Source organism: Grampus griseus (assembly GCF_964374135.1).
Source record: "Grampus griseus genome assembly, chromosome: 13".
NCBI classification, from domain to species: domain Eukaryota; kingdom Metazoa; phylum Chordata; class Mammalia; order Artiodactyla; family Delphinidae; genus Grampus; species Grampus griseus.
In genome coordinates this window covers 47,353,654-47,372,502 of record NC_139007.1, presented here as the reverse complement: position 1 = coordinate 47,372,502, position 18,849 = coordinate 47,353,654, and the positions used below count along the sequence as shown (strand labels likewise).

General features: G+C 40.9%; 2 protein-coding genes across 2 annotated transcripts in view; one reads left to right on the top strand and one right to left on the bottom strand.

Moving 5' to 3' along the window:
• MCM9 (minichromosome maintenance 9 homologous recombination repair factor) overlaps positions 1-18,849 on the top strand; it is an 82,078-nt gene that overhangs the window by 24,293 nt on the left and 38,936 nt on the right. The gene's annotated exons all lie outside the window — the stretch shown is intronic.
• ASF1A (anti-silencing function 1A histone chaperone) lies at positions 121-13,952 on the bottom strand. Its single transcript, XM_082668854.1, has 4 exons — positions 13,467-13,952; positions 7,544-7,659; positions 3,095-3,271; positions 121-1,799 (listed from the first exon to the last, which is right to left on the bottom strand). Exons 1-4 carry the CDS (start codon positions 13,573-13,575, stop codon positions 1,587-1,589), a joined length of 615 nt encoding a protein of 204 aa, XP_082524980.1. The 5' UTR covers positions 13,576-13,952; the 3' UTR covers positions 121-1,586.

The window sequence follows — 18,849 nt, the reverse complement described above, 5'->3', positions numbered from 1 at the left end:
ATTGTGTTCTTGTTATATTAATCACTGAGCTCTTGGTTGGAAAGTATTACTTTTATTTTCATTTTAATATTTTAACATTTTCTTTTAATTGCAATTAGACAAAAATGAAATTTTCTTCATATGGTTTTAACAGCCGGATGTATTTTACTTTTAAAGTCTATGAACTAGTTAGTGGACAGTATTTTAATTATCTGGTATATTAAATTTCAAAGTTTAACATTTAGCAAAATTTTGCTTCACAAAGTCACTTTTTAGAATGACAGGAAATATATACAACTGAGAATCCATATGCAGACAAATGCCCCTTTCCCTTCCTCAAAATAAGCTTTAAAAAGTGCAGTATAAAAGTTTGAGATATGAAGGCACTGCATAACTCTGCATTATATGGCTAATGTCTTGCTTAGCAGCAAGAGTAATGAGAATATTCTACATTTAATTTACTGGAGCATAAGAAACTCTTTGAGGAAGGACCTAGCTCTCATCAGTGAAAAAGAACTTTTTGGCCCATTTAGTTAATGCATTCCTTTCCAAGACTGCTTTTAAAAAACTTACCTGGAAAAGCTATCTAAAATATGTCCACCACAAATACGCCTAATCTTATTGTGCATGAGTGTCAGGGGATATGGAGAAGAGTACTACATGTGAAAATATATATAGTTCCAAAATAGTAACTTATCTATTATGATAAAGCTAAATATATCTTTCCAAATCCACTGCTTTTATATAAATGCTGCCAACAACAGATGACCTAGCAAAACAGTTTTAAAGAGTTAAGTTCATAGTATTATAAATCTAACGAACGGAACGAAGTCATTATACTCTCCTGCTCTTAAACTTAGGGAATTTGTATCTGCTCTTGACCTGCTGAATTCACTGGGTAGTAATGATGTATGATTCAAGGAGTGTTCTGATGTCCTGAACTGTTATAAAAACAAAAATCATAGCCAGAGGACCTTATAAACAATTAACCACATTTGTTGTCTTAGAAACCAAACTGAATGCTGGCTAACATTATATGAACTGAACAGTAGCCGTTAAGAGGCTTCAAGGTGGCCTGGAAAATCAGATCCTAGAGTTCTTGGTAGCATACAGTTGACTTCAAATCCCTTCTTTAAGGGCATGCCGTAAAAAGAATGAAAACTTGCCCCTTAAATCAAACCAAACTATGTGTTATCACAGGAAGACACATTTTAGTTGAAGTTAACTTTGTTCTTTCAAAGATTAGTAAAATAGTGGTCCAAAGATTATTGTCCAAGAGGCTAAGATATCTTTACAACCTGGTCTAATGATTCACTTTTCTTTATAAGTGCTTTAATTACATATAGAGGAAAAGAAAATAATATATATGTTTTAATCAGATTAGTTTCAGAACAAATAAAATAACACATTAGAGAAAAAAATTACTTAAAAATAGTTGTATTTATATTCCACAATTTGCTCAAATACTGGTTTTCTTATAAACTTTCTACAGGATGTTTTTTAAACAAATTCTTCACATTGTATCTTGACTATGGACTTATGGAATTTCAGGGAAATAGTTCTGTGTGTTTTTATAGCTTAATTTGTACTATAGGGATGGCAGGTGGTCACATGCAGTCCATGTGGGATTCTAACATGACATTTAGTGAGTTTTCTGATGTGGACCATCCCTTTGATGCTGAAGGTAATGCATCTGTTGAAAGAAGTGATTGTAGATTTGGATTACTGCTCTCTGCATCTTCCAGTTTTTCTGTGTTATCTTCCCAATTAATGTGGAATCTTGTGACTCTGGGATTGGATGCCAAAATGTTCCTTTGAAGCTAGAGGAAGAAGGAAATATATAAATGGTAAACACTAAGAAAGTTAGATTACCATACACAAATAGACCTTAATAGAATGGTTCTTTATATTAGTACTCCTTAAGGGCTAATTCATATACAAAAGTGTAAGTCAAGTAAAGCACATTAAACATAACATAAACGAGAAATAGGGCCGAAGCAAAGAAATTATTTTAGTCTAATGGAAGCAAGATGTGGAGAACCTGAGGGAATTATCCAGCTCTTTTACTATCCAACAAAATATTCTAACTCTGTACTTGTTTCCTAAAGGGGAGAGAATCTCTTGAACGCTTCAGAGGATGCTTTATTTAACAAATTAACATGCTTTCTAGATTAATGTGGTGTTTCTTCACTAATATTTTCAAGGAAAATGAAAAATATTCCCACATATGACCTCTCATTATTAATAGTTTCCTATCTTTTAATTATTATGGCTCATTCTTAGAAACAATATTCTAGTTTCTTCTCTTTTTGCTATACAAGGAACCATACAGGTAACTAATAAATTTGAAATGGAACGTTCCACATCAGAATAAAAAACCTTCCAGCCTTATTATCAGAAAGGAGAACATTCCATTCTACTCCCATGTAATTTTTCTTGCATGGTCTGGCAGATAGGGTGTTATGTTCAATCTCACAAAAATCACCAGTTACTAAACTATTACAGCTCCCAATGGAAAATCATAAAGTACTTAGTATTTTTGAGAATACCGAATCACAGATTTTCAGCTTCTCACTCAGAAGCTACGCTGTTTTCACCACCAGATAATATTTAAGACCTTTAGTTTAACCTCTGAGAACAGCACATAAAGCAAGGCGTACAGGAGTTTTGAGATAACAACGTTCCTATGAAAAACAAACACAAAACTTCCCCCCACAATTTTGGGAAGAGTTACAGACAAAAATATTATTGAATAATCAGTAAAACAAACATGAATTTGAATGTCTAAAGACTGAAATGGATAGAATCATGACGTATGGGGAATGCCACACAGGGAGCCATTACTAGAGACCTGTTTCTTATAGGAGGCACTTTCAATTTTCTAAATCATCAGAGACTCTCAAGGTGCCGAACCAACAGTAATTACTAATGACTAATCTGGAGGTAGGGTTTGAGGTCATCCATGGTAATGGAACAAAGATTAGTTTGCTCAGTTGGCACAAGGACCTCAAATTTATTTTGTCTCAAAGCCATTTTCATAGTGTACCATGAAATGGCAATTGCTTAAAAAAGTTGTATAGTAAAATTAATGAAAAAGGAAAAATCAGAGCATTACCTTAGAAAAGTCTGGTTTTACTGGCGGATTTTCCCTTAATTCTGTCTCAGTATATTCATTATTTACATAATAACCAACTCTAATAAATTCTTGACCTCGATAGGTGCATGTAATTAGCACAACTGTTACACCTACTGCATCTGCATCTGGAATGAGTCCCGGATTAGGTGCATCAGCCTAGAATAATTTAAAAAGAAAAGAAACACACATCACAAAAGGTTGTTAACCATAAGCAAAACTGGAGTTTTGGTTACACTGAGCACCTTTGGTTAAGGGTGCAGCAACCAAAATATGGAAATCATACTGGGAAGGCAAATGCTCACTTTTTTTGAAACTGACTTATAGCTAGAAAATATAATTCACGTGTTTCTCCACAGTATACCTAAGTACCTGGGCACCTGAAAGCATCACTACGTCTAGAGAAAAATAATTCTGGCTACAGTGTGTGGTTGTTCATGAGGGATTATGCAATATTCAATAATAGAACCTTTTATAAAATATAGTAAGCAAATCAATAGTCTTACTAATTCCAACCTTTCCCAGTCATAATTTTCAGACCTAAATTAGTAAATATTCAGTTATCTCCATATAGCCTTTTGGCAGCAAATGTTTGTTATCCAGTTTCCCAGGACACATATTCTCATATCCACTCATCCACCCTTCACAGATATTCTAATAGTAAATTAATATAAAACTGAAAATGGAATGGAAATAGTTATATAGCAGATTTTCAAAAAATACAAATAGTCCCACACATGGAAATTCAATGAAGGTAAAGATTGTTTGAGATTGATCATGTAATCAATGATCTTGTTTTGAATCAAAGTGCTGTAAGCTGAACCTTGAGGAACGCAGAAGGTGGGGCAAGTGAGCTAGAGGTGGCTGAGAACATGAGTGAAGGCTAGCGCCCTGTCCACAGCCGTGTGGAAGACAGTGAGGACACTGGTTGGAAGGAATCACAGACTGGGGACAGGCAGTGATGGTGAGGCATTGAGCATGACCTGAAGCAGCTATTCTGAGTGGTAAAGTGCATGAAGTCCCAGCAGATTGGCTTACTCTTGCTACGACACTAAGGACCATCCCTGGGCCTCGGTGAACACTTCAGCCAATGTCTTAGCTTGGGAACACTTCTGACTAGTGTTCTCAATCAGGCCATTATCATAGAAGACTCATAATTACAGTATACCTACCACATGTAGGTGACACAAAAAGGCATAAAACACTCACCTAGTTACCCAGACTAAAAATCTGTCACCCTCAGCTTCCCTACCTCCTCCATCTAGGCAGTTTCAATGTTTCCCATCTCTGACAGCAGAATTCAAGTCTTTATCTCTTATCTGGAATATTGCTAAAACTTCCCTACTGGTCTGCCCCAGCAGTAGCCTATTTGCACTGAGGCCAGCATTCGCTATCTAAGCACAGATCCATTCCCATCCCTTTACCAGGTTTTAAAACCTCAGATGATTACCCTCATTTCTGAGATAAGGATCTCAGTTTTTAACTTCATTTATAAGGCCCTTCACAACTGGTCTCCACCCAACATCACAACCCCTTTAACTCCACATCTCTTGGTCTAGAAATGTAGGTTCTTTAAAATGTAATAATAAGCTTTCATGCCTCTGTGCCTTGCATATACTCCTTCCCTAACATTCAGAAAAATTCATCTTTGAAGCTTGCATCAAATGTATCCTTTTTAGTGAAACCCTTTCTAACTCAAAGGTGTAATTAATAGCACTCTTTATGCACTCATATTATTCAACACAAATTCTCTCTCTTTTTTTTTTTTTTTTTTTTGCGGTACGCGGGCCTCTCACTGCTGTGGCCTCTCCCGTTGCGGAGCACAGGCTCCGGACACGCAGGCTCAGCAGCCATGGCTCACGGGCCCAGCTGCTCCGCGGCATGTGGGATCTTCCCGGACCGGGGCACGAATCCGTGTCCCCTGCATTGGCAGGCGGACTCAACCACTGCGCCACCAGGGAAGCCCACAAATTCTCTATTAATGTATGTCCAATGATCTAAATATGTTTCCCCTTCAGTCTTCTCTGCGATTCTATGCTTTATCTCGGGCAGGCATCCCATCCAGCTCATCTTTGTGATCTCGAGTCCAGCATAGCTCTAGGCACACAGTATATACTTAGTATTTTGAAATTCATTCGTAACTCAGTTCCTGCCCTGACGTGGTTTATGATCTCTCTTGGAGAGATACCAGAATGGGGACAGAGGGCCTGTCCTCAGAATATGCCGTTTGCCTTTGGGTGGAGATGGGAAATAGAGGTAGTTCAGTAATATGGGAACTTTCCCCTCTATTGCTTCCCATCCCCTCAGCAAATTGGTTCTAGGCATGTTTGTGTTTTAACAGTTGTTTGCTAAAGGATTCAGCTTGAGCAAATTCAAGGAGAGAAGCCTGCAGGCCTCTCAGATCATTTAGGATGGAGAAGTGATCAGCAGAGATCTTTGACTCCAACAGGCAATACTAGGCAGACGTCCGGGCACCTTCCTGCTAGCCTTATTCTGAGGCAAAATCCTGGCAGACCAGGGGAATGCTATGGTAGTTTGTTTAAAACATAAAAACTGTTTTAGTTCCTTTCTGCTGATAATGGTGAATCCTAAAAAATGCACAGGCTGAACATATGATCTAAATCACACTGTACTTGCTTTGTACTTTTGGCAACATGTGCACAGGATGCCAAGGTAAAAATCACTAGAGGGAAATAGTTTTGAGTAATTTTTTTCCTATGATACTTCAAGCCAAAAACTAAGGAGTATTCTTAACCAACATAAACACATAGAAAAGATTTTTAAAAGTCTGTTTCAAAAACATGGCATTTATTTGCAAGTTCTGTTTTTTGTTTTGTTTTAGCAGCATAGAAAGGTATATTACTACCTCTCAAATCAAGTTTCTTGCATCATAAATTATCATCTGTGAAGTAGAGGTTCTCCAGGCTTGTGGGTTAGAGCAAATACTGCTTCTCTGTATAACAATTTCAAGAAGCTAAGAGAATAAAAGCTTAGTTCCAATTATAGAAATAGGCACTGTCTGTCAGTGATTATACTAAACTGCTTTATTCCTCATTTAATCCTCGTAACGTTCTTATGAGGTAGGCTAGTATCCACGTTTTAGGGATGACTGGAGTGACTAGGGGAGGCTGGGAGCCTGTCTGAAGTCACACGTGGCTAATAAGCAGCAGAGTGGGATCTGAACCAGGTCTACAACTGCAGTGCATCCCCACACAGTCACACAACTCAGCTTCACAGCACTTTTAATATATTTGAGCCTTTAGTCAATATATTTAAGCTTTTCTTAACTGTTTATTTAAAATATAGTATTTGTTGCTTTTTATTTAATAAAAAGCACTAGGGCTAGGAGAACAAAATTCTGAATTCTATATTTAGGAGAGGGGAGGGAGCAGTAGCAGCTCTAGAGATACCATATGTCTGAGAGATTCTTAGCTCATATCTGGTGGGATTATTTGACCAACAGTATTTATTTAAATTGGTCCCATCTGTGAAGTGAGCGAAGTGAGAGGTCAGGGAGAGAAAAGTTAGATTTTCAGTGGGTTCTACTTAACTAATGAGACTCTGTTGGGTAGAAATACTTGTAACAAAATTAAGAATAATAGTTTTTTAAAAAGCAATGGCTACTCACTCTTTGGATTATTATAAATATCTCCCTCTAATAAACATGGATAATTGAGAAGTGACTGAATAGTTTTATACAACAATTTGACATGGATTAAAAGAAGTAATATTTTTGAATGCAGAAGACAATGTCCGAAGACTTGGCACAGACCTAAATACTGTCAGTGGTATCTGAGAACATAATTATGTTAGCAGAATTTCTCCTCACAAATGATAAATAGAGTTGTGGATTTGTAACTGTAATCCTCTATAAGAACTGTAGAGTAGATGCTTTAGTAGACCACTGGACTTCATTTAGTTCCAGTGACCCAAGATCTCGTACATCTCTATCTTCTAACATACCTGATAACCTAGCTGAGTTATTGATTATGCTGAAATAAAGTTGTTTTGTTATATCATCATCATTCCTAGTGGCTGAAACTATAATCTGAAAATGCATATTACTAACTATCCCCAGTTAGTAGTAAGCATTTTGAATCCCTGTTTGGGGCTGCTGGACAGCCACCCTGAAGGTCTCATACTAAGGGACTATTCACAGGAAGAGCCCAAAATTAACCACCACGTGGTCCTGACAGAGTATAAGGTTTACTGCATGCTGTGCAAACCCTGAAGTATAAACATCACAGTAACATCTCTCAGCACACAAAAACAGGAAGTGGCATTCCTTCATGACACAGAGACTTCTTAAAACATGATAGAAGCAGACAAAAAGTGAATGCAGCAGAACCAGAGTGATTTAACCCAAAAGGAAAGGGTTAAGGACCATTTAGAAATGTATTTGGCATACATGTTTACCAAGAATAATCTTACCTGAAATACAAACATATGCCTTCCTGCAGGAACAGGGCCCACTAAAACAGAGTCTAAAACTTGATCGTATTCTTCACTTTCTGCAGAGCCCACATAGATAATTTTCCATTCCAGGTCTAGGGTTAAAAACCAAAACATTATTTCATATTCATTAATTACATTATGAGATGACATCAAAGACCCTTTGAATGTCCACTTACACCATTTATTGGCTGCTAAAATTGGCTTTTCATAGCAGAAAACCCAGAAAGGCACTGAAGTGCTCCTTATAAATTTTGGGTGTGAAATTCTTACATTTCATAGCAGAGTTTCTCAAAATGCTGTTTTGTGAAATACTGGTCCCTGGGCAGGGCTCCTCACAAACAAAACAACATGGCCAAAAACTTGGGAAATACTACAACCTTCTCTTGAGGATTCATAAAGCACACTGGTACAGCAAGGGGTCTGAAAAATCCTTCAGTAAGGAACACCAGTACCATTAATCCAGTGTTTCCTAAACTGATTTGGCTAAGGAATCCCTCCCCCCCCTTTTCTGTATGTCATCTTTTAACAACCTGCTAAGCACACTTTTGAAGGGCTCCCCCATGCTATGTTGCACAGATCCAAATCATCAAAGAGCTCCAAAGTGGAAAAATCATTACTTGCAAACTGCTCTTGTGGATCAGAAGCCCCTTAGGGCTTCAACTCATCAACTGTTAAGGGCCCACAGCGGGGTTTTTCCCTCATGGCACCCCTTCATGGCATACATTCTTTACACTGGGAAGAGGAAAACCAAGGATCCTTATACCACTTGATACATCAGAATATTTACAGTGGGAACAGGCACGAGTAACAAGACAGAATAAAGTGCAACCTAAGACGTTCCGTGTAATTCAGACTTTATTGAGCACCCTTTACAGTGTGCTCTGTGAGAAGAACCCAGAGATGAGTCAAATGATTGTTCTTTGGAAGAGGCCTCTTCTTTAGTAGGGGGAGAAAGACCACTCTACAAATTCTCTGAGACCTCCTGGTCCCGTTAGGGTGTTTGGCACTGTGTGGCCTGCCTCTTGGATTCACTCCACAGAGTCTACACCAGCAATCCCAGAGGGTGTTTCTGGGCCACCTGTGGAGAATCCAGTTAATGCCACCATGTATTGTCATTTTTCTGTAACTTTGTAGATATTTTTGTTCCCTAAACAGATAACAGAAGTGTAGTATAGGTAATACTTATTCATACTGTATTACAAACTGCAAGTTATTGAACTAAAAGATCCCTTAGGTTTATATTTCTTTTATTATGTCATGGTTCTGTCCCAGACCTAGACCACTTTATCTCCAGTTTCTAGCACATTTCCAGATGCAGGGTCCTACATCTGACATCTCATGAGATCATCTGTTTGTTGATGAAGATTAAGAGAGGGAACAAGCAATATGAATATCTAGTCAGAAGGAACAGCAAGTACAAAGTCCAGGCAGTAGGCACATGCTTGACATGCTCAAGAAAAAGCAAAGTCGCCAGCGCAGGAGCAGAATGAGCAAAGGGGAAAACAGCCAACCATGAAATTGGGGGCAAGAGGCGTGGCCAGATGATGCAAGATCTTGAAGGCCATCATCAAGATTTTAGGCTTTTACACTGAGTGGCATGGGAAGCCACTGGAGGGTTTTGGGTAGAGGAGTGACATGATCTGACTTTCATTTTAGGAGGATCATTTTGGCTGCTGTGTTCAGTGTAGACTGTAAGAGGGCAAGGGAAAAAACAAGAGACTAGTTCAGCTGAGGCAAGAAATTATGGTGGCTTGGACCACATGTAGCCCTGGGGGCGAGAAGGAGTAATATTCTGGATAAATCCCGAAGATAGAGCCAGCAAGAGCCACTTATTTTTACAGGGGGCAGGGGAGGGAAACAATCAGGAGTTCTAGAGATAATGAATAAGTGGAGATAATGAATAGGTCTGGTAAAAATTTAGTTGAAAATAGGTGGGATCCCTAGGGAGTGAGCCTGGGCACTCTCCAAAGTTAAGAGGTTGGGGAGATAAGATCAATAAAGTCACAAAACTAGTGGCTAGTGAGGTAGGTAACCCAAAAGTCAGTTGGAGAAACGGTTTTAAGAAGAAAGGGGTGTGGAAGCTACTAAACTAGCTGAGTAGAGATAAGACTGGGAATTGTCACATACAGGTTTTCATAATGCTTTGTTCATTTCATGTGTATCTGTACCACTCTGTATCGTGCTCTTAGCTCAATTGGTATAAATTGGCATTTGTGGTCTGGCATAGGAACATGGTTATGACTTAAAAACTTACTTTCATAAAATACCTACTATGTGCTGGGCATTGGCCTTGCCACTTCACACCTGTTGTTTAAAACCTCAACAGCTTTGTATCATATGGATTTAATTATACCTATTATACAAATAGGAAAGTTAAGACTCAGAGAGGCTAAGTAACATACCCAAATTCATACAGCTAGTAAATCGAAGAATCAGAATCCAAGCTATGTCTCTGCTTGGACATAAACTCCAAAGCCTGGACCCAACTTGGACCCAACTCCAAAGCCTGGGCTCTTTCCAAAAATCTAAGGAAGATAAATTATTCCTTTTAGTTCTCAAATGAATAGTGAAATAAAGGAACTTAATTGTGGGAGGTGGGAAGGAATGGGTGAGGGCAGAGGCCATGAGGAGATAATCTAGCCTTAAGGAGTATAGGCTGTAACTCAGGGAACACCTGTAGCTTAATTTTTATGCTTATGGATGCTTGCTGTAGCTACTGAGTTTAAAATGCTCAGTACTTATTTATAAATCAGCATCAGTTGTTTTGTCCTTTTTTTTTTTTTTGGAACCCAGCTTTCATTCCCTTGTCTCCTATATTTGAAACAAGAAGGGATATGGTCAGATGCTTTGCACAGATTATCACTTGAAGGAGTTTACTCATTTATTTAAAAAGTTAACTTTCATTTAATCATGGTAATCCCAGCCTGCAAATTATCTCCATTTGTGGTAGGAGTGAGGGACGTCACCAAGGGAATTTCAAACTAATTACACTACTTGGGAAGACCTGTGATCTAGGGGGAAGTATGTAGTCTTTGTGAATTAGTACAAGCCTGAGGTTTTAAAGTAGGAAGCACCATTCAGTTCTGGTACATTATAAGTATTCAACTGACAGTAGCTATAATTATTGATATTGATCAACTTAAAAAAGAAAAGGCTCCATTCAGTAAAGAAGCAGAGAGTCAGCAATCCACAAGGCATAACAAAGAGAGAAATAAAGTCAATCAAAACTTGTACAGGCTTGGTGACCATCAGATCAAACACATCCAAGGTCTCCTATCTCCCAGATTTACAGGAAAGCCTCTGTTTAAATCTGTGGATTGCTGTCCTACCCCTGTATAGGTCTTACAGTAGAAACAAGTATATTCTCTTAAGAGTAAGTACTCCTTAAAGCTTTTTCTGAAGCAAAGCTACAGGGCAGCTTTTAAAGGAAAGTGAAAACATTTGGGGGCTATTGACAACTTAAAGTATGGAAAATGGCGGCCAACCTCTGACTTGGGACTTGAGACAAAATTATAAAGTGAAAATTTCTCTTCAGAATATTCTTTAGTTCAATTTCAAGAACAAATTTTTTTAAAGAACTGCAGTATAAAAGATGGGACCTATAAGAAACCTTTGCTAAGTAAACTCAATTTCCTTAATCCACACAGCCTCTAGGTGGAGTATGTAAGCATGGCACCTTTTTGAAAGATTCCTTTGCAGCTTTGGTATGACTCAGCTTAAACTCTTAAACAATACTAAATAAACGCCCAGTATAGATGCCCTGGGAAGAGAGGTATACAAGCAGAAGTAGGTATATTCCTGACATTAGTAAAAACTTTGATGTGATTCAGCTGGGTTCTGAACAGATCCTAGTTAACAAACAGAACACATCAATGGCAGGTTTCAACCATCCAATGTCAAAGCCCTGTAACAACATCCTGAATCATCTAACTTCCTTGTTCAGAACTGACTCCTAAAATGGAAGGTATCACTTAGAAATACCCGTAATTTCAAGAAGTTCTAATGCCTAAAACACTGTAGTATAAGTTGGAAAGGACTCAATAGTTTTTCGTGCATTTGCCCATTTTTATATGCAATTGGTAATAAAAAGGGAAAATTAGTTTAAAGGGCATGAAAATGGGCCTGGTCGCTGAAGTGCTTATGGTAGTACTATGGGAAAGTAACCAAATAGTTTCAAAGTACCGTAATAAGAAAAATCCCCTTTAATGTTATTACCAATGGCCTATTTAGGAATTAGTTTAATAAATGAATCGTCTCTGAAAATGTGCCCTACTTATATATGTGCATTTGTGCTTTATATATGTAGTAAAACTATATGGAAGAGCACAGACTAAAGTGTTAATTATGGTTACTTAGAGTGAGATTGGGGAAGGTATTGAGTACAGAGGACTGTTAACTTTATATATGTATGTACAACTTTTTAAAAAGTCTATTACAATGAGCATATATTGTTTTTGCAATTTAAAAAGTTAACAAGTTAACACCCTACATAAAATACATTATACAGAGATTAAGAACTAATTTTTAAAGTGAAAGTGCTTTACATGCCTTGATTAGCATATAATTTAAAGTGCATTTTGCTAAACATACTTGTAAGTTCAAAGAAGTATGTCCCCTATTTAATTGTTGAATTACCATTGATGAAGTTAAACTTTTTCCCCCTCAAATTTTGAAAATGGAGCACTGGATTGTTTTAATAAAATCGCAAAGACCTTGGCAGATTTTAGCTTTTTAAATTTATTACTGCATATATTAAATATTTATCTTTTTGAAGACCTTAAAACGTACTTAGAAAAAAATAGTAAAAAATTTTGCATTGCCATCAGGACTTTACCTTTTATTTCCTAGCCCACTTTAGTGTTTTATGTTCAGGGTATTTGGATGTGGAGTTACTGTATTTAGATTTCAACACGTTCTTGAAGAAAGTCTTCTTTCAGACTACTTAGAAGCCAGTGATTAAGTCCTGGAAATTATTTAAGTATTTTACTTATTTCTGTTCTCGGGTTAAATGTAACTTCCTAGCTTAGCAATATTTTTCTTCCTGAGAGGAGAGAAGATTTCGGTCATTAAGGATGAGGAGTCCACGCTGGTCTGGGCAAGCCTGAGCGCCAGCATCCCCAGGCGCCCCGAGCATCCCGGGCGCCGGCCGGGGAGCGCCGGCCCGCGAGCACCGGCGGCCCCCGGGAGCACCGGCCCGCGGCGCCGAGGGGCCGAGCCTGCGCCCGCCTCCCCTGCTGGTTGGTCCAGGGAGCCAGAAATCAGCGCAAGGACAGCCTCGCTCTCCTCCCCGAGGCGGCCGGGCATGGCCACCCAGGAGAGTACGGCAACTCCAGCGTAAGCCCTAAAAATGGATCTGCCTCTTGCTCGGGGGCAGGAAGGTGGGCAGGCGGGGCGCCGCGTTCGTCACCCGCGGAGAGGAGGCGTCGTGACGCCGGGGTCGGTGGCCCAGTTCTCTACTCTCGGTAAGATGGCTCCGCTGCGAACTCGCCGGCGCGACCACACACATATGCCTCTCCTTCCCACCTCCTCACTGGGGCCGTGGGGGCCGCGGAGGCCGTTGGCGGCCGGGGGCCAGCCCAGCGCGACCCCCGGCCGGCGCCACGGGCGCGAGTGCGGGTCTCGCGAACCGTCCGCCCGCCAGACAAAGCTGACAACATGGCTACCTCCGCTCGAACAAGTTCCTCGCAAGTTGAGCCGCGGCAGGCGCCCGGGCTGCGGCCGAACGCCGCGCGCGCCTCGCCGGCCGTCGTCCATCAACTTCAAGTTTCCCTCCGCAGAGCCGAGCCCGCAGCCCGCCCGGCGCTAAGCACCGGCCGCCCGCGCGAGGCCGGGCCCGGGAAACTTTCAACGTCTGCAGCCCGCAACTGACAGCCCGGCGGCGGGCGGGCGCCCGACTCACCTTCAGACAGGTCCTCGATGCACTCGAAGGTGATCTCGAACTGGAATGGGTTGTAGAAAGGAGAAGGGTTATCCAGCACCACTACATTGTTCACCTGAACCTTTGCCATATTTTGAAAAAAACACAAACAATGGGAACGGGGGCTTGTTGCGGCACAATAAAGTCCAGCGCGTGGCCGCTCGGGAGAGCGCAGACCCCCGCCCCGGCGCCGGCCCGACGTCGTGCAGCGGAGACTTGAGAAACTTTTTTTTCCTCTTTTTATTTACACGGGAACACTCCACAGTGTTTTGCAGCTTTCCTATTTCACTAAACTACAGCCCATTCTGCTCTGATAACTAGCAGCGTTGTCCACGATTGGCTGCACCCGAGCTCTGACCCTCCTCCTCCAGCGAGGGCCTCCGCGGCGAGCAAGATGGGCTCCCGCTCTCGGAATGGACTCGGAAACTTTAACTGCGGCTCCACCTGCTGGTGTGGATTAGGACAAAGGCGGAGAACAAAGTGAGTGGAATACGGGCTGTGAGGCCCGCGCGGAGGCCGCCGGCGGCGGCGGTGGGAGGGGCGGCTCAAGCCCCGCCTCCGGCCCGGCGGCTCCCGCGCCTCACGTCGGGCGTGGCCTCGGTGGGGCGGGGTCGGAGGAGGAGGCGTGGCCACGGCTAGGCGGAGGGAGGCGTGGCCACGGCGGGGAGGGTTGCTCGTCGTCCGCACGGCGGCGGGAGAGCGCGATCTCCGGCGAAGCCCGCCCCTCGGGTTTGCTTAGTGTGGTTTTTTGGTTTTTTTTTTTTCTTTTAACGCTTTCTTTACATAAGTCCAACGGCTGTGCCGGCTCTCTAGCAGATGTGAATTCGCTGTCTACACTAGGTTAGGTTCAGTTGTCTGTATATTGGGTAGTATTTGAGGTACAGGGAAGGGTTGGTTGCAGTGGAAGTAAATTGCATTTTATAGACTGATGCCAGCTCGAAAGGAGCAAAGCCATTTTGGAAATCTAGTTCTTGGCCAGTATGCGTTTGGGCACGACAGCGCCGTTAGTTAAATAGATACAAAATGAAGGGCAAGGAGACGCTTTTCCACCCACACTTTGTGGAATAGGTAATATTTGGGCTGCACCTGGGTCTTCCTCCTCCCATTCCAACCGGAAAGTCTGGAATAAGAAAAAGATGATTAAAGGTGGGATCAGTTACGCCCAGGTTTCTCCCGTGCGGTGGGCACAGCAGGAACATAAAAGGAGAAAATGGAAGTGTCAGGAGACCAAAGGGCAACAGATAAAACAGAGAAGGGAAAAGCAGAGGAGAAACCACAAAAGCATACCAAGACATGCAATTTTCAAAAAATTCATGACCTAAACCGTTAGTAAGTAAAAATTTGTGGCAGACACCACAAGTTCAGAGGAACCTTTGCTTGATTATTCTCCATTCAGTGTCAGTGTATTTATGCTGCTTGACTACCTCTGTAGGGAAAGGGAGAGCTTGTAACACATTTTTAAGGTTGTTGAACTGTTTCTATTTACTAAGTGAGAGGGGTATAAAGGGATTTTTTTTTGCTGCTGCTGCATAAACCATTTTTTTCCTTAAGTATTTTGAAATGAAACAATTAAACGGCTAATTAAATTCAGAGAGAAAATTATTTAAGTATCATCTATGCTGGAAGTTTGAGAGAAAATAATTTCTTAAGTATCCTCTATGCTGGAAGTTTTCTCTTAGAGAATTTTTGCAGAGAATTTTTCAGTTATCATTCTTTGGACATTGTTCATACCTAAGTAGTTTGCTTTTGATGACTTTTGATGACTTCTTCATCTGATGGTCTTTTGAAAATTAATATGGGACAGCTAATACCAGGCCTCCCCGCATTTAGGGAAAGTACTTAGAGTGGGGATCCCATTTTATCGTCAGTGGATTAGCAGTCCTATATGACCTACTAGAAAAGGTTGCCTCAAGCCCAGTTGCTTGTGTGCATTAGACTATAAGAGTGATACTGTGGCGACAGATGCAGATTGCGTTGAGTGATAAACTGTATTTTCTGTTCGCTGTTATTAATGCTGGGCCTAACACCGCCTCAGATAAAGTATAAATTGCTGTATGCTGTAAGACACACTGGACATATAAGATAAATAACCATTTGAAGTATAAAACATGACTCCCTTGAGAATGGTGTATGGAGTTTCCTGATTACTGCAGGCACACTTAAGAGGAGATTCTAATCCACTTGCTTTATAAAAATGACCTTATAAGCTTGGTAAAATCAAGTGCATTTTGAATCTGACCATAGGTGTGTCATAATAAGGTGCGTCTTATCATAAGATTTGCTTCTGGTGGTATGCAGCATGAAGAATGAGAAGATTTGCTGGATACTACTTGTTTGGCTTATTTTCTTTGAAATCTTTTGTTTAACATGTCGTATATAACAGTATTTAAGGGGGAAAAAAACCCTCCCTATTAGTTCACTGGAAGCCACAGAATTGGCTCCAGGCCTTTCATATTGCCTTTCGCCATCTTAACTCTCTTTGTTACTGCCCCTCAGAAGTATTAAAGAGCCTTTGGGTATGCTCTCCAATAGTTTCCTCACCGCTGACAGTGCTTTCTAGGAAAGGCCAAAGGGATTCTCAGACGTACCCTCGCATATCTCTAAATTAACTGGCATGCCATAGGGGTAAAGATTGTAAAAGCATTATTCTGGTTTCAGAGGCAGTCTATAAGATCTGTTGCTGAACAACTTTTTGGTGACCCTCAAACAGTTAACGATATTGCAACAGATGGGTCACCATGAATGCTGTCATGTCTTAGGTACCCAAGGGGACCCACATGATGCTTGGAGGTCTACACGGAATGTAATCCCCAAATCACTTCTCTCTGTACAGACTGATTGGGGGAAGGATGGCTGAAAAAGGATGCTTTGGCTCTTAAATGAACAAAGCCTAAATTAATGCCTAGGACAGAGGTAAATAAACCTAGTTAGCTATCGTTATGGGCCGAATTGTGCCCTCCACCCCCAAATTCATATGTTGAAGCACTACTATGCCCTCAGTCCCTCAGACTGTGACTGTATTTGGTGACAGGGCCTTTAAAGAGGTGGTTACGTTAAAGTGAGTCCTTTAGGTTGGGCCCTAATCCATTCTAACTGGCATCTATATACAAGGAGGAAATTTGGACGTAAAAAGAGACACCAAGGGCACTCATGCACAGGAGAAAGACCAGGTGAGGACACAGCAAGAAGGCGGCCATTTGTAAGTCAAATGAAACCAACCTTGCTGACACCTGATCTTTTATGTCTAACCTCCAGAACTGTGAGAAAATAGATTACTGTTGTTTAAGCCACCCAGTCTGGTGTTTTGTTATGGCAGCCCTAGCCAACTAATGTAGGTGTAATTTTTCCTCCCAGAATTAAGTTTATTTGGTACTCTAAGTGTGTTTAATCCACGTACTGTCCATCTATCAAGGGGCCATTTAGCCATGCCAGCAGGCCGTGGGGTGGGGTGGGGTGGGGTGCTGTAGCTGTTCCTCAGAGGAAGTGCCTGCTGTAGGGTGTGCACACCTTAAATTCTGAGCAGACCAGATGCAACTCGCGTCTGTGTTCCGAAGCTCATCTACAGAGGGCTCCTAAGTATCTTAAACTTGAAGTTAAATTGAAGTCACACACAAAACTAGATGAAGGAGTGAGTTAAAATGTACTAGAATTAAATTGGATTAAGTTAAAATATACTGGATTAGGGACTTTCCTCGTGGCGCAGTAGTTAAGAATCCACCTGCCAATACAAGGGACACGGGTTCGAGCCCTGGTCCGGGAAGATCCCACATGCCGCGGAACAACTAAGTCCGTGCGCCACAACTGCTGAGCCTGCACTCTAGAGCCAGCGCTCCGCAACAAGGCAGGCCACCGCAATGAGAAGCCAGTGCACCGCAGCAAAGAGTAGCCCCCCCTCGCCTCAACTAGAGAAAAGGCTGGGTGCAGCAACAGAGACCCAGTGCAACCAAAAATTAAAAATAAATAAATTAAAATATACTGGATTAAAATGTATTAGAACTAAGAATTAAATCAAAGTCTCAGACCCTACCTGCTGCAGAAGTTATCATAGGTATGGAAATGCTGACCTCTTGCCTTTGTTCAAATCCTAAATTTCACCTGGGGTAATTATATTATCACTGTCTTGAATTCTCTTTGAGAAGACATTTGCGTTATCGTCCCCATCTCTTAAAAAAATTCTCATGTAAGGCTTGTTGTAATATGATCTTTAGTTTAAAGGGCTCCCTATTCTTATTATAGGATGTCAAAATTTCATGACAGTTTTAAATGAAAATTTCTGTATGAATGTAGAACGTAGAGATTTGCTGCAGTTTACAGACATTTCTAGAAGGAATAACTCCTAGAGTAATGATTTTAATAATAATAACTCATTATATATGTAGAGAGAGAGTATTTATTATGTGAATTATTGTGCTAAGCTCTGCGGAATATTCAAAGACAAAAACGTATGTGGACATTATCCTCAAAGACCTTATGGTCCAGTAGGAAAGATAACTACGTAATCAAGTCAGTATGGTACAGAATAGAAAGTGTTAGATGCAACTTTAACAGTAATAGTTAAAGTTCTATGGGAGGCAAAATATGGTATCACAATAAAGGCTGTGTGTGTGTATATATATACGGTATACATACAGATATATGGCATATATGTATATACCTATGATGTTTTCTTTACTATTTGTAAAAAATTTTTAAATAACCTGTTTTTGAGCCTTGTAGCACACTGGTATGGTAGGAAGGTAAAATATTATCATCTCCAGATAACAAATGAGGACACTGGTGCTCAGAAACCTGCTCCTTTAAGTGCTGACTTAGTGCTTCTCTGTTTTCTGTCCACTGTGTCGGATAATATTTAAAGTGGACTTTACGTGGTGCAGAAAAGCAATTGGTATAATTTCCTGGAAGAACCCACAGGCTGGCAGACACTGCAGTAATGACTTGATGAATGAACTCTTGAGGAACAAAGCTCCATGAATGAGGTTTGCTCCGGTATATACTGGGAGTGAGAGGAGGCTGCAGCCAAGGCAGAGCTGTGGGAGCCTCCCCATTGAGGCTGCATATGCCAAGTCTCCTGTTGCGGGAGGAGTGATTGGGAGGTGGGGAGGATAGATCCTGGAATGCATCATTACACTCTTAATAAGGTTTTTATGTTTGTTACATAAAGTGTGTCCCCCTCCTCCATTCTCTGTAACAGTTTCACTGTTTTGTGTTCATTGCTACCCACCATTAGGTTACAAATTTGTTGAAGAGAAGCTGTGTTTGGCCCCTTATCCATAGCTGGACTATACTGTTAAACAACTTTTGGATGGACTATACTGTTAAACATCTTTTGGATCACTGTCAATACTAGTCAGCTTTCTGAAGCACC

Coding starts and splice junctions, on each gene's coding strand:
- ASF1A (XM_082668854.1), bottom strand. CDS start 13,575: ATGGCAAAGGTTCAGGTGAACAATGTAGTGGTGCTGGATAACCCTTCT. Junction 7,660..13,466: donor CATCGAGGACCTGTCTGAAG/GTGAGTCGGGCG, acceptor TTTTAACCCTAG/ACCTGGAATGGAAAATTATC. Junction 3,272..7,543: donor GGCATATGTTTGTATTTCAG/GTAAGATTATTC, acceptor AAATTATTCTAG/GCTGATGCACCTAATCCGGG.